We start from the raw sequence: 15,662 nt of genomic DNA, 5'->3' as shown, positions 1-15,662 counted from the left end.
TCACTGGGGGCTCAGGGTAGGTAGGTAATCCATGAACTCTTCTCCATCTCATAGTTCAACCTGAGCTGGAGAAGTGTTCAGGGCTTTATTGATCTATGGATCAAGGCCAGGGCATTCCTTTGTTAAGCAGACACAAATAAACTAATATCTTGAGAGTTCAGATGAACCTTCAGTATATGACAAATACCACAAACAACATGATTGGAACATGAATGAACACTGCCAGTTAAGAGCTGGTTACACGCCATGTATCCCTGTGGAGGAAGGCTTATGTGAAGAGGGCAGTACATGCAGGCAGCTATCCACCACCTCTGCAATTATGACTTTGTTGGAGAATGTCCTGGAGGAGATATGCCAGAATGACCCTGCCATGATGGAAGAGGAAATAGACACTTCAGACAGCAGATTGAAAGGGGGCAAGCAAGGTGGGCCCTACCGTTAGACGGAGAGTTTCAAGTGCCTCAGGTAGTGAATGGTGTGGGGTTTAAAGCAGGGCAGCAGTGGCAGCCACCCTTCTCCTGAGCCCTACAGCCATCCTGCTCTGTTGGAGGACAGAGTTGAGTGCACAAAACAGCCTGTTCTACACCCCATAAACTAACTTACTGCCCTCAGGAGTACTGGAGGGAACTGTCCAATCACTAGTGTTAGAGTAAGATTTAGCTGTCAGTTTGGTCAGCTTCTGTACTTGGAATTGGGGCTGGGCTTTAATCCTGACCATTGCCTCAGGCACCAAAATATCTTGGGATGGCTGTTGTGGTCTATCTTTGGGTATGTCTACACCAGCTCTATATCCCGGGATCGTTCCTGTGCATCCAAATGCCACACAGGGGATACAGGGAGCAGGAAGGGTTGATCCCTTCATTTTCCTGGGATAATCCTTAGGTGTAGAAAGGGCCTTTGTCTCATGTTCCTGAATTAACACTTGTGATGAACTGGAATGGCAGCTAATGGTTTTCTTCTTCTTTATTTTTCCTCCTCAGCTAAGCCTTGGAAAATTACTCCACCCATGAAGATGCTGTTGACATTCATTCTCATAATGATTGAGACTCAAATATCTATAGCCCAGAAACCAGGTATAATCGTGTTTTTTCTTGTTTTAAAATAGTGAATGTTACCTCTCTGAGAAACTAGAATATCACAAGGGTTAAAGCCAAAGAAAGAAGTATTTCAACTAGTGAGGAAAACATGAAGTACCATCATCACGTGTTGAGGGGTGCCCATAGGACTCAACAGACCTCCAAGTTCATCTGCCAATTAGTTTCCAGGCAAAGTATAAAGTGTTGCTTATTACCTTTACAGCCCTACATGGTTTGGGTCCAGGTTCCCTGCAGGATCGCCTTCTCCCATACAATCTGCCCTGCACACTCAGGTCCTCTGGGGAGAATTTACTCCCATCAGCCAAAACTAGGCTGACAACCATTACCCAGAAGACCTTCTCTTCTGCCGCTCCCAGACTGTGGAATGGCCTGCCAACAGAGGTTTGCCAACTTAACAGTCTTTCAGAATTTTAAAAAAAGCTATAAAGACTGTTCTCTTCCAGCAGGCCTACCCAGTCAAATTTTAAAATGCTATTTTATTAATGTATTAGTTTTATATGTTTTTAATCAGTTTTATGTATTTTATAGTATTTTTGTATCTAATCTTGTTCCCCGCCTCGATCCAGAGGGAGAGGCGGGTAAGAAACAATCATCATCATCATCATCATCATCATCATCATCATCATCATCATCATCATCTTCATTGACTGAGGGAGAAAAAGGGGGCTGTATAGGGATATGGGAGTTAAAAAGGATTTTTGGAACATAGCAGGATATTAAATAAACTGCAATAAAACCATTTCCCATAATGACTGGGCAAACATGCCAAGGTGGTAGAGGGGTGAAAAACATGGTTCACAGGGGTAGGCAACCCAGTGTCCTCCAGATTTTGTTTACTACAACTCCCACAATCCATGACCCTGATGGCTGGGGCTTATGGGAGTTATAGGGCACCAAGGGTAGTATCCAATGTTAGAGTAGATTCATTGAAATGAATGGGACTTAAATTAGTCATGACTAGGTGAAATAATTCATTTCACTGGGTCTAACTAAGTAGGACTAATATTGGATACCACCCCAGGTTGCCTACCTAGCCCTGTGGTGATCTCTCTACATGTAAGCACAGCAACCACTTCATGGAAAAGGATTGTGCACTAGGTTAACAGTATAATTGACGGAGTAGATTAGCCTTCTGCAAGCTGGTGCTTTCCAAATGTGTTGGACTACAACTCCTATCATCCCCAGGCAGCATGGTTGGGGAAGGCTGAAATAAATCAATAAAGCTCTGCGGAGACATTCAAACACAATACAAATGCGCGTTTGTGTGATTGGGAGGAGGAATGGACTCACATGTGTTGGCTCTGTCCCACATTCATGCATTCATTTGGAGTCTTTGCATAGGGGAGAGCCAGTGTGGTGTAGTGGCTAAAGTGTTGGACTGGGAGTCGGGAGATCTGGGTTCTAGTCTCCTTTCAGCCATGGAAACCCACTGGGTGACTTTGGACCAGTCACAGACTCTCAGCCCAACCCACCTCACAAGGTTGTTGTTGTGAGGGTAAAATGGAGAGCAGGAGGATTATGTCCACCACCTTGGGTTCCTTGGAGAGAAAAAGGTGGGATATAAATGCAATAATACATACATACATACATGACCACCCTGATCTGCATAGGCTCTGAATTGAATCCTGCAAAAATGGAAGGTGCAGATTATATGCTCAGAGCCTATATGCACTGGGGTGTACAAGATATGCCCCCTAAGCATGTGTTCCAATGAACATATGGAAATAAGAGGTGGGGACAACTGGGGAGAAAGTGTAAATTTTAGTGTGAATTTACCTAATTTTGCACTTTTAAGCCAATATATGAACCGAAACTCAGTTTTTCTTAGAAATAAAGGCTTTTTTTCTAGTGGAGTTCTCCAATTAAAACATGTACAGAACAATGTGTATATTAGGGGAAATGACATTAGCAATGCATTATATTAGGAAAATTGCTTGAAAAAATGTGTATACTAGTTAAAAATGCAGATAAAACGCATGTACTAAAAGAAATGTACAGAAAAAATAATTACAAATTTCCATGCAAGTTCCCGAAGTTTGAGACAAACCAAACTTAAAATTGGGGAAATGAGAAAATAAAAGGAACTGAAATTGAGAGATCTGCAGGGCCGGTGCTACCATAGAGGCCACTCAGGTGGCTGCCTAGAGCGCCAAGCTAAGAGGGGTGCCGGGCGCAGCGCAGCACTCACGCGTGTTGGCTGTGAGCTGGCCCAAGGATTCAGCTGGGCCTGGGCAGGTAAGATGGTGCCCCGCGCCCATCCAGCCGAAGCAAAGCCAGGGACGCTGGGGTGGGGTGGGGTGGGGGCGGCTCCACGTTCGGACTTCCAGAACGTGAATGGGTTGCAGGGGGTCTTTGATTGAATGCATGTGTTCATGTGTGTGTTTGTTTGGAGTGAGCGATGCTGAGTGTGTGTGTGTGTGCACACATGCGTGTGAGTTGGGGATGATTTGGAGGTGATATTCCCATTAAATAATGCATTTTAGACCCATAGACGTTCCTTTCCAATTTGTTTGCTATAATTGGCATGACGTATTTCTTGCACTTTAAAATAAATTTAGCAGTTTCAAGTTTTGTGCTTCTTATTTTTTCCAGTAAACATCTGTTCTTAAAAATCAAAGTTGGCATTTTGGTGGTGGTGGTGGTGGGGTGAAAGTAGCTCACCTTGCCTAGGGTGCAAAATAGTCTGGCACCGGCCCTGGAGATCTGTCAATCCCTAGGCTGAATAAATCTTATTCTTCCCTTCTATCTGTTCCTTTGTACTCAGTTTGAATGATTTCACATGGTTAAAGTCATCAAGAAATACAGAAACAGAGGAGATGGAAACATTGAAAGAAAATGTTGTTTCCCATATAACCTCGATAGATCACATGACTTAACATGCTTTCTGGCCTAATCCCCACAACCACAATTATCTCTAAAGTAAGCCTTTTGGCTCCTTAGACTGCCATATTCTAGATTAATCATTGAAACCTTTTCTTGCACCCTGAGAAAAGTGAATATAATGACTCAAATATTGTGTTCAGTAGCACAAAACTTCAGTATTACTTAATTTTATCCTTTCTTTTCTTCTTTTTAGATTCCAAATCTGCCGATATTATTTTTTTGGTTGCTAGCAGTAATACATCTTCCCATCATGTTAAAACGTTTATTAGCAAAGCAATCCATAGTTTACCGGTAGGTCCCAACGAGTATCGCATTGCACTTGCCCAGTATAATGATCAGGTGTACAATGAATTCCAGCTCGATACCTATAAGGGGAAGAATCCAATACTGAACCATATCAAAACCAAATTTGTGTTCAGAAGCGGCCCATTGAAAACTGGCAGTGCTCTCCGCAAGATTCATGACACCTATTTTGCGAAACCAACAGCTGGAAAAGACAGGGCCAAGTTTTTGGTAGTTCTGACATCTCGGCCATCTGAGGATGATGTAGAAGAAGCTGCCCAAATGTTGCAGAAGGCTGGAGTGAAGGTCATTGCACTTGGGATGGAGGAAGCTTCTTATGATGAGCTAATTCTGATGGCTGCAAAGCAATTTTATTTCTTTTTTCCAAGAATGGAAGAACTCAGTTTGTTTTCTCCGAACATTTCTAGGATCATTATTGATGCTGTTCACAAAGAGAATAATAAGCCAAATCAATTAACTATTACAACTATGAACAAAGTAAATAACGGAACAGCATTAGAAGGTAAGAAATGAGATACTATGATTATGTGCGTGTGTGTATGTGGATGTATGTTAGAATCCAAATGTACAAAAATGTTAGAAACCGAAGTACAAAACTGACCCATCTCAAATATAGTTGGAATGTCAGCATACATCATTACAAAACCTATTAATATAATTTGGCATTTGGCCTTCACAGGGTCTCCATCAGATTACAAACAAGCTGTTGTGTGACCCTTTCAGTGATCACATGGAGACCTGGGCTGACTGAACCCACCATGGCCTTAGAGTTCAGTCAACTTCCTTCAACACAGCTTCTTAGGCCACAGCTAGACCTAAGGTTTATCCTGGGATCATCCAGGGTTCGCCCCTGCCTGAGCCCTGGATCCCCTGTGTGTCACCTAGATGAACAGGTTTGACCCCTGGACGATCCAGGGATAAACCTTAGGTCTAGCTACGGCCTTAGAGTCATAAGCAAGTTTGGTACATAAACAGTAGCAAACTTCCTTGACCACTTTTATGGTTTGGGTAGGGAGGTACTATCCTGACAACTTGTATAAACAATTTGTAATTGTTCAACACTCAATTTGTAACTGTTCAACATTCAAATATGTATCAGTAGTTTTCCATTTCTTGCCATTTCATTGTGACAGAAAACTAAAGGAATGGTTGCAGTGGGCAACAGTTCCCTTGGGCTACCTGAGCATAGGTGTACAGTTGTTTCACAGCTGTGGTCCTAATAAAGATATCTGAAATAGCCAATCTTTAATTTCATGTTTCCTCCCCACTACAGCTTGTGATGGTGAGGCAATCGCTGATGTGGTGTTCGTAGTGGATGCAGGTTCTTCATCAACCAAATTCGAGAAGATTCAAATCTTTTTAGAAAACCTGGTCTCTTCCCTGGACGTGAAGGAGAAATGCATGAGGGTTGGCTTGGTGACATACAGCACTAAAGCCCAGGTGGTGTCTTTACTGAAAATGGCAACTGATAGGACTCGTGTTCTGCAGTACATACAAAGCCTTTCTCCAAAGGCAGGAAAGGCCAACACTGGTTCTGCCATTCATTTCACAAGGGAGAAAGTTTTTACTGAAAGTGCAGGAAGCAGGAAATCTCAAGGGATCGAGCAAGTCGCCATTTTGATCACCCACAGGTCTTCAGAAGATGAGGTCAGCGATGCTGCAACACTTCTCAGGAGGGCTGGTGTGACTGTGTTTGCCATTGGCATTGAAGGGGCTAATGCCACCCAGTTAGTCCAGATCGCTACTTACCCACCACAACAATACATTACTAACTTAAAAACGTTTCCCCATTTGCCAAGTAAAGCTCTGTTTTTTCATAAGAAGATTGTGAACCAAATCCAGCAAAAGCTCTACATGGACACCAAAAGAACAGAACTTCTCAAAAGAGGTAACTTCTTGTCAGTAAATGCTACTTTGGGCCTCTACTGAGTGCTAGAGCTTCGGTTCCTCAGCAAATTTAATTGGAAAATCTCCCAAGGAGTTGCAGAAGGGCTCATTTTATAGCCCCATCAAGATCGAAGCCACAGGCTCCAGTGTTCCGTCTGCTCCCACAGCAGAAGAACAGATTGGCACTGGAACAAGGCACCCCAGGGGATTGCGCACATTGTGCAGCAGCAAATCCTAGCTCGCTACCAACTCAGCAGGGAGCCAAACCCAATCCTGGCTCTGAGGCAGCTAAGAACATAAAAAGAGCTATGCTGGATCAGTCCAAGGGTTTATTTAGTCTAGTGTTCTGCTCTCAGAATAGCCAAACAGAAGCCTATGGGAAGTCCACATGAATGCAATAGTATTTCCCCACTTATGTTCCCCAACAACTGGCATAGAAAGGCATATTGGTTCAATACTGGTGGTAATATATAGACACCATGACTGGTAGCCAGGGCCAGCTCTACCATTAGGCAGGGTGAGGCTGTTGCCTCAGGCAGCAGATGATGGGAGGCAGCAGCAAGGTGTTCAAGGAGAGAGCTGTGTGCCCTGCAGCCTACTATATGCCCCTTAAATTAGCCTGTTGACTCTCCCAAAACTCTAAATGTCTCTACTGACCCTAAAAGGCTGGGAACCTTAGCAAGGCTAAGAAATGGTGACAAGCTCAAGGTTTCCCAGGCAGCTTGATATAATTCAGTTATGGACTGCCTATTCATGTACAGCTGAAACACATAGGGCTGCCTTTCTGATGTTCCACTCAACATGCAGACATTAAAGAGCAGGGCCAGACAATAGGGACATTGCCCCATCATTAATGTTGCAGACAGATTCATCTGCCTGTCCAGACAGTTTTTGCACTTTGAATGGGAGGGGGTGCCATCTTGACCTCCGCCTTTGGAAGAAAAATGTCTTGGGCCAGCCTTGTTGGTAGCCACTGATAGCTTTGTCCTTCATGAATTTGTCGTATCCCCTTTTAAAACTGTCCAAGTTGGCATCTTGTGTTAGCAAATTCCATAGTTTATGTGCTTGTGTGATACATGTGTTTGCAAATGCATGTTTGTCACATTCACACATATTTCAGATGAACATTTTAAAATGTTTTGATATAAGCCTAAAAATGCAATGTGTGAAGAAGCCCTTCATTTTATGGATTCTAAGAGCTACTAGGGGCACATGCCTAATTTGTGGCCATGTTTTTCCAGTGGGAAAGCTCATATTTTCCAATATAACCAATGGATGATATTTCTTTCATGGCTTACCCAGTTGCAACTGCTTGCTCCAAAGCTGTAATGCTCATGTAACTAGTTGCCTCACTGTTGTGTGCTTTAAAAAATATTGAAAGAATAGGCACATTAACTGAGTGGTTAAATAGATCATCATGTACAAAATTCTGCTCCTTGTAGGATGTGTGGATACCGAAGAAGCTGACATTTATTTTCTCATTGATGGTTCATCAAGCCTGGATTATCTTGACTTTGTGGATCTAAAACAGTTTTTGAAAGAAGTGGTGAAATTTTTTACCATAGGACCACAAAAGGTTCGTTTTGGAGTTGTGCAGTATGCACAAATCAATGAGCTGGAATTTGGACCTGAGGAATATGGTAAAATAAGTGAGGTATTGAAAGCCATTGATAACATCCGCCAAATAGGTGGGAGCCCTCACACAGGAGCAGCTTTGGCATTCATCTGGTCTTTGTTAAGAAGATCCCATCCCAGAAGTGTGCCCTGCCATCTAATAGTGCTAACAGACCAGAATTCAGAGGACCGTGTGGAGGAACCTGCCAAGAGGTTGAGGAATGAGATGGTCAACATGTATGCCATTGGTGTTAGACACGCTAATGAGTCACAGATTTATGAGATTGCCACATCAAAGGACCAAGCTTATTTTGTGAGTGATTTTGCCTCTCTGAAGCATATAAAGAATGAAGTTGTTCGAGAGATCTGTGCTGTAGAAGGTAAGAGGAATAACAGAACAATAGCAGAAATGTTTGAACTCTGTAAAAGTTATTGCTACCCAGTTGGGTTAAGTGTAAAATAATGATGACTGTGTCCAAAATAATATGGAAGAACAATGTCCTAGAGTTCCACAATAAACAAGTTATTCATCCTGAGTACAATTTAACACAGCAATACTATGGCAAGTGGAGAAGAGGATCCATACCATAGCCTTGCTGAAAAAAACCCTCTGGCTCATTGCAGCCAGTGGGACTGGAGCTTGGGTTGGGTGGGCAGTGAGGAGGAGAAGGCTCCCTCTTTTTTAAAAAAGTTCCACCTCCCACTGACATCCCATTGACTCTGGGCTTAGTTTCTGGGCTGCATCAACATGTAGAGGGAAATGGGAGGCCTATGGATCCAAGGCCTCCCCATCCCAACATGGCCTTTCCCCCATAAATTTGTTAGAGCACCAATGGCACAAGGTGTGCAGAGATTTCCATCTCTGCAATGAGGCCTCCAGCACTGAACCTGTTTCTCCATTAAAGGATCTCAGTTTCCACAAACAATATCATAAGGCTTCTATGATGCTTTTCTAAGGTATCTAAAAACTGAAACACAAGTCTATGGCTCATTTTAAAGATATAAGATATTGATTTAAAGATGGATTTCTTGGAGGTTTTCTTTAGGCATGTGCTCCGCTCCGATTAGAAGCGTAGAAGCAGGAGCGAATTGGCCTGCTCCGCCTTGCCCAGAGGTGGAGTAGAAGCGGACCGTGGACCCCTAGAAGCAAGGCGAAGAGAAGCGCCCATTTTCGGAGCACTTCTCTTTCCGCGGACCGATCTGATCGCCATTTTGAAACATTTCGCCCATAGGACTACATTGCGGAAAAGAAAAGGGGATAACTGTGTTGTTTTTGAAGCTATCTTTCTGAAACTTCTTGTGCTTAGAGAGTCATGGATGGGGGTCATTTTGAGCCTACTCTCAGCTCTCTGCATGGTGCGGTTCGCTTGCTAGAATTTTTTAAAAAACCGGCGGAAAAAATACCTTTTCCGAAGGGCTGAGGGGCAGAGTCAACTCCTGGTCATGATCACATGATCCCAAAGTTGGAGGAGGGGATAGGCAAAATGGGTAACTTGGGATTCTGGGAACTTCTCTTTCTTAGTCTGAACGGACTTTTCCCAGTGTTTTTTTAAAACAGTAGCCCCACCAAATGCACAAACACAACCTGAAATCATATACTAAGCCAATAATAAGAGAGCACTGCTACCCACCCTAACTTTGGGGAACAACTGAAAAGATGTGGTGCAAGGGGATGAGCTCCCCTAGGGCATGCCATGTGGACGTGCCCTCACTCTCTCCTGTACTTGGAGGGCCATCAGAGCCCTCCAAAGAGAGTAACCCGGTGGAGCAATGCCTTTCATGAATTGAAGTGAGAGCGTTACTTCTTAAGACTGGGTCTCAGCCCTCCAAAGTGGTGAAGCAATGCCTTTCATGAGTTGAACTGAGAGCGTTGCTTCTTAAAAGACTGGTCACTACTAGGACCAGTCAAATTGGCAGATGCTTCCCCCTCCCCTGGGCACGTCCCCCTCTTACTGGTAAAAAACAGATATAGCCTTTTTAAAAAAGTTCTTCTTGTTGTTTATTCAGCAACACTGCTGCTTTTAATTCCACCCCTCCTTCGTTTATTTATTTATTTCCATTTTATATGCATTACTGGCTTATCCTTGGCTCACTTCCTTATGCCCCCAGAAATGTCTGCTGCCTGCCTGCCTTCCCTCCCTCCTCCCCTGCCCGCCTTGCAGGGATGGTTTGTGTCTGGCTTTGACTCAGGGGAGAAGTCCTTCCTGTGCTCACTTGGAGTTTTGGAAGTTCCAAATCCATTTTTCAAGTGTGGAAGAAGATTCATATTAGGTTGATGATCTCTACTCCCCAATTCATGGCATGTTGGGATTTCCTTTGAAATGGCCCCATTGAGCTGTCTGCAGGTTTAAGCCCCGCCAAAAATCAGGGGATGATGGGATTGCCTTGTACCTTGGCATGATTGTGGGTCTAGATGGCATCTGTGAGTGTGCCCACTTCCCTTTTTTTCATCTGTCCAAATGTCAGAGAACAGTCCACGTCTGCAAATGGGGTGCCCGATTTTCATAAATTCCCCAAAAATCAGGGGATGATGAGACTGCCTTGAGTCTTGGCGTGCATGTGTATCCCTGGATAAGCTGTCATGGTGCCGAGTTTGAGGTAACTTTCTAACGTGCAAATTGACGGAGCTATCGAAAGGGGTGTGAATGGGGTGTTGGATTTTCATAAATTCCCCAAAAATCAGGGGATGATGTGACTGCCTTGAGTCTTGGCGTGCTTGTGTATCCCTGGATAAGCTGTCATGGTGGCAAGTTTGAGGTTTCTAACGTGCAAATTGGTGGAGCTATCGAAAGGGGTGTGAATGGGGTGTTGGATTTTCATAAATTCCCCAAAAATCAGGGGATGATGCGACTGCCTTGAGTCTTGGCATGCATGTGTATCCCTGGATAAGCTGTCATGGTGGTGAGTTTGAGGTTTCTAACGTGCAAATTGACGGAGCTATCGAAAGGGGTGTGAATGGGTGTTGGATTTTCATAAATTCCCCCAAAATCAGGGGATGATGCGACTGCCTTGAGTCTTGGCATGCATGTGTATCCCTGGATAAGCTGTCATGGTGGTGAGTTTGAGGTTTCTAACGTGCAAATTGACGGAGCTATCGAAAGGGGTGTGAATGGGTGTTGGATTTTCATAAATTTCCCCAAAATCAGGGGATGATGCGACTGCCTTGAGTCTTGGCATGCGTATGTATCCCTGGATAAGCTGTCATGGTGGTGAGTTTGAGGTTTCTAACGTGCAAATTGACGGAGCTATCGAAAGGGGTGTGAATGGGGTGTTGGATTTTCATAAATTCCCCAAAAATCAGGGGATGATGGGACTGCCTTGAGTCTTGGCGTGCGTGTGTATACATCCATGAGGTGTCATTGTGCCAAACGAGGTTTCTAACTTTAACAGAAAAAAAGTTGTATACTAATAATAATGCTGTTGTGGAGTTGGTGGTTATTATTATTATTATTATTATTATTATTATTATTATTATTATTGTATTATTATTGGAATTTCTATACTGCCTAATAGCCAAAGCTCTCTGTGGTTCACAAAACCCTAAAATACAACATGATAAAACATAATATAAAATCTTTAATATTACTGTTATTAAAGTAATTAATACTGTTACTGTTATTAAAGCAATATTAATAATACTGTTGTTTTTATACTGTTTTTATGTGTGTGTGTGTGTGTGTGTGTGTGTGTTTTTAAATTGTATACTTTTAATGTTTACTATTTTTAAATGTTGTAAACCGCCCAGAGAGCTTCGGCTGTGGGGCGGTATATAAATGTAATTAAATAAATAAATTAATAGACAAAAATGTAAAACAACATGAAACACCTAAAAACAATTAAAAGTAAAATACAGTGACCTGACAAAACAACAAACTTACATTTCAAAAAGCCCCACGCTATGTATTTTAATTATTATTTTTCTTTTTATTGTGAATATAACAAACCAAAAAAAAAAAAAAGAAAGAAAGAAAGAAAGAAAAGAATTAATGAAAAAAACCAAAGGAAATTACATGTATATAAATGTCAATATTCTATCAATTACAACATTTTGGTGGGAAAAGGAGATTATACATATGCTTTAAGAAAAGCAGACCAAATATCCATATATGTATCCATTTGTGAGTGGTACCTATATACCACCCATTCAAATGTTGATAGAATTGTTAGTTCCTCAATCCATTGCATTATGGGAGATGAACATTTATCTTTCCAATGTTGTAATATTAAACTTTTGGCTACCATAAGGGCTTGGAACATAGTCCCATCCTATATTGTCATATGCCATTTGTATGGCTTTTAAAAGCATCCAGTGGCAAATGTCAAAAAAGACCATGCATAACAAGGTTTCTTTTACTCCTCTTCTATCAGCCTGCAAGGAAAAGAAAGCTGACATCCTCTTTCTGGTGGAAAGCTCTCGTAACATAGGTCCTGAGAACTTTGTGAAAATGAAGAACTTCATGAGCGAACTGGTGAACAAATCTGACATTGGTCCTGACCGCATGCACGTTGGCGTCATCCAGTTCAGTGGTAGGAACAAAGAAGAATTCCGGCTCAACCAGTACCTGACGAAAAGTGACATCACTGATGCTATTGGGAGAATGTCTCTTATGGGACAGAACACACTCACTGGAGGAGCACTGCACTTTGTGTCCGGTTATTTCAAGCTTGCCAAAGGGGCACGACCTTATGTCAAGAAAATCCTTATCCTCATCACTGACGGGGAAGCGCAGGATGAAGCCAAAGCCCCTGCCCAAGCTTTGCGAGAGGAAGGTGTCATCATTTATTCGGTGGGGGTGTTTAATGCAAATAAAACACAGCTGGTGGAGATAAGCGGGAAGCCTGAGATGGTGTTTTATGTGGAGGATTTTGATGTTCTGAAGCACTTACAAAATCAAATCCTCTTTGGAATATGTAGTCCTTATGATGGTGAGTTACAAATCTGTTTTCAAACCATCCATAAATCTGTTTGGACACTGCAATGGTTTCAGATTGCAGACTTCCAAGTTAGTTGTCACAGAATCTCACGGCTGTTGGGGTAGAAGGAGCACACGCATATTTTTGGAGATGTTTTCAGAGTCAGAGTTACTACAGCACTGAGCTCAGTGCTGTAATAACCCTGCTCACTCTGTAGTCCATTGCATTGGCCTTCACAATAATTCATCTGCCCCCTCCCACTGGCTCTTTCTTTGCATTTCTTTCTCACTAGAGCAGGGGAACCTCTGGCTGTCTGGATCAGTGGTCTTCAACTGGGATGTCGTGCCCCAAAAGTGGCTTGTGAGATCAGTCCAGATGAGTCATGGCTGTTGCTGCCATGCTGGGATGTAAAATTTTGAAAGTGGGTCCCATGTTGCAGGTTGAGAGTCTGAGTTGGGTCTTGGGTCTGGAGCTTTTGAAGACCATTACTATAGGTGTTGTTGAACTCCAACATCTATCACTTGGGAGTGGTCAATAGGAATTATGTGAGTTGTAGTCCTCCAGTATCTGGAAGGCCACAGGTTCTCCATGCCTGCCCTAGAGCCTTGTGCTGACAAGAGTGGTGAAAGGGAATGAACAAATCAGCATAGGTGGAATCATGCTAATCTGTACATAGGACAGGCAGTGACCCTTTTCAGATGACACACTAAGTCACAGAGGTTAAGCATTTTGAGCTAAACATTATGGCTTAGTGCGTCATGTGAACTATGACTTGGCATATCATGTGAACCATTCCTAACCATGGTGGCTACATAACCACAGTTTAAACAAGCTCGCTAAGCACTTCCTGCAAATTGGTTAGCAGCCTAACCATGGCTTAGTGTGTTGTCTGAACAGCCCCAGTGGTGTCACGCATGCTGTGTCAGCCCAAAGAGGGAGCCTCCCATGGGGGATGGGAGCCAGGTTTCATTAGTCAAAGTATGTAATGGAAGATCCTTTGAAGTTATAAAGTTGTGGTCCTTGATTGATTGATTACAATAAATGTTTATTTTCATCCTATCTTTCAGGTTACAAATCCTTCCAGGACAGCTTAAACGTAATATCTAAACATATTAGTGAAATCATTGTAGGCAATATTAACATAGGAAAATGTCATTAAAAGTTCCTTTAGGGCAGCTGGCCCTGTGTGTGTGTGTGTGTGTGTGTGTGTGTGTGTGTGTGTGTGTGTGTGTGTAGATCAGCGGGCACAGGAGCAGCTGTCTCCTCCGCCTCCCTCCCTGTCTCCTGGGATCCTTCCCACAACACACTTGATGGTTGTGTGATGGAGGGAAGAGAAAGTCCATCTGGAGCAGTCCCTGAAGGGTGCCTCCCTTACCTCCCTCTCTGCTCTTAGTTAACACCCCAAATTTTGTCCTGCAGGAGAGGCTGGTGGATCCAGTTTTGCTGGGGCAGAGTTTCCATTACAACCAGCCAGGAGTCTAAAGGGAACTATCTAAGGTGCTGGACCCATTTTGGATAGGATCCAGCACCTTGGATAGCTGTAACTAAAACCCAGAATGGAATCTCCACCCCACCAAAACTAGATCTGCCAGCCTCCCCAGGTGTCTTGTCCCTTTAACCTGGGTCCAGGGATAATTTGCATATGAACTAGTTGATAAAATGTGTATTTTCATTGACAGTGTAAATTCTCCAGTAGTGCCACCATATTCAGAGTACTGCTGGGCATCATAGGAGCAACTTGCCCAGTGAAAGGTCCACTCCATTCTGAAGTTGAAGAAATGTACAAAATCCATTGGGTTGGATCCAAAGGTGCCCTTCTGTTGTTTTATATCCATACCAGAGCTAAACTATTGCATCAGAAAAGCGAGAGTAAATCCAAAGATGTTCTTTCTTTGTTAGATTAATACTCTAACAAAATATTGTTATAGTATTATGCTAAAGCAGCACAGATGACCCTCCTCTCCATTTTATCCTCACAATCAGGCCTGGCGCAAGGCCTCCTGAGGTGGGATGTTCCAGCTCTGCCCCTCTCTTCTCTGCCTTGCCCCGGAGCCATGACAACAATGGTGCTGATGGTGGCTGCCAAAACACTTCCATCTCCCTTACCTCCTGCTGCCACTGATGATGCAGATGGCCACTGCCCAGCCTCCTTCTCTTCCCCTCCCCTGGCCGTTGTCCTCTTTCTTCTCTCCCCTGCCGATCTGTGACAGCAACAGCCCCCTGCCCCGCTCTCCTCTTCTTCTCTTCCTGACTTCCCCAGCAATGCAAGTGGCTGTCCTGCCTTGCTTCTCCCCTCCCCCTTTTGATGGCAGCGGCAGCAACAGTGACCACCACAACCACCACTACTCTGTCTCTTCCCCCCTGCAGTGGCATGAGCAGTGTGCCACAGGCCTCTCCCTCTCTGCCTTGTTGTGAGGGGCCCTTCTTGAGAGGGAAGCACTAGCGGGGAGGTGGCCCTGGAGAGTGCCTGTGCCACAGCTGCACAGGTGAAGTCAAGGGTCATCTGCCCGCCAATACCTCCCTCTTAAGAAGGACCCCTTACGGTGAGGCATTTGGGATGGGCCCTCTGGAGAGCCATGCTGGCCACTCTCTCTTCTGAGCTGCTGGCAGGGCTCCTTTGAGGGATAATCAGGAGCACCAAATGGGGGTACCGAGTTCTTCAAGATTTGCCACTTGAGGCAGGGGATTCACACCACCTCATGGAAGGGCCAGCCCTGCTCACTACAGTCCTGTGAGGTAGGTTAGACTGAGAGTCAGTGATTGGCCAAAAGTCACCCAGTGAACTTCATGGTTGAGTGGGACTAGAACCCTGGTCTCCTGGGTCCCAGTCTAAAATTCTTACCACTACACCACACTTCTTGTGTAAGAACTTTCTGAAGTGGAAGAATGAGAACTTACCTATTATAAGACTGCCTTAGCACTTGTGGCTATTTTCCTTTCTCTCTAACTTTTTTTTTTTTTTTT

General features: G+C 43.7%; 1 protein-coding gene across 1 annotated transcript in view; it reads left to right on the top strand.

The window, feature by feature from the left end:
• Positions 1–319: 319 nt before the first annotated feature.
• The window catches only part of COL6A6 (collagen type VI alpha 6 chain), a 63,455-nt gene continuing 48,112 nt past the window's right edge, over positions 320–15,662 (top strand). Inside the window, exons 1-6 of the mRNA XM_063147597.1 lie at positions 320–425; positions 981–1,073; positions 4,174–4,785; positions 5,557–6,171; positions 7,613–8,164; positions 12,153–12,710. Coding sequence (XP_063003667.1) covers positions 320–425; positions 981–1,073; positions 4,174–4,785; positions 5,557–6,171; positions 7,613–8,164; positions 12,153–12,710 — 2,536 coding nt within the window. The remainder of the gene's footprint in view (positions 426–980; positions 1,074–4,173; positions 4,786–5,556; positions 6,172–7,612; positions 8,165–12,152; positions 12,711–15,662) is intronic.

This window comes from Elgaria multicarinata, chromosome 1 (assembly GCF_023053635.1).
Source record: "Elgaria multicarinata webbii isolate HBS135686 ecotype San Diego chromosome 1, rElgMul1.1.pri, whole genome shotgun sequence".
NCBI lineage: Eukaryota > Metazoa > Chordata > Lepidosauria > Squamata > Anguidae > Elgaria > Elgaria multicarinata.
Note: the sequence above shows the minus strand (reverse complement) of the source record. Positions and strands in the feature narration are given on the sequence as shown.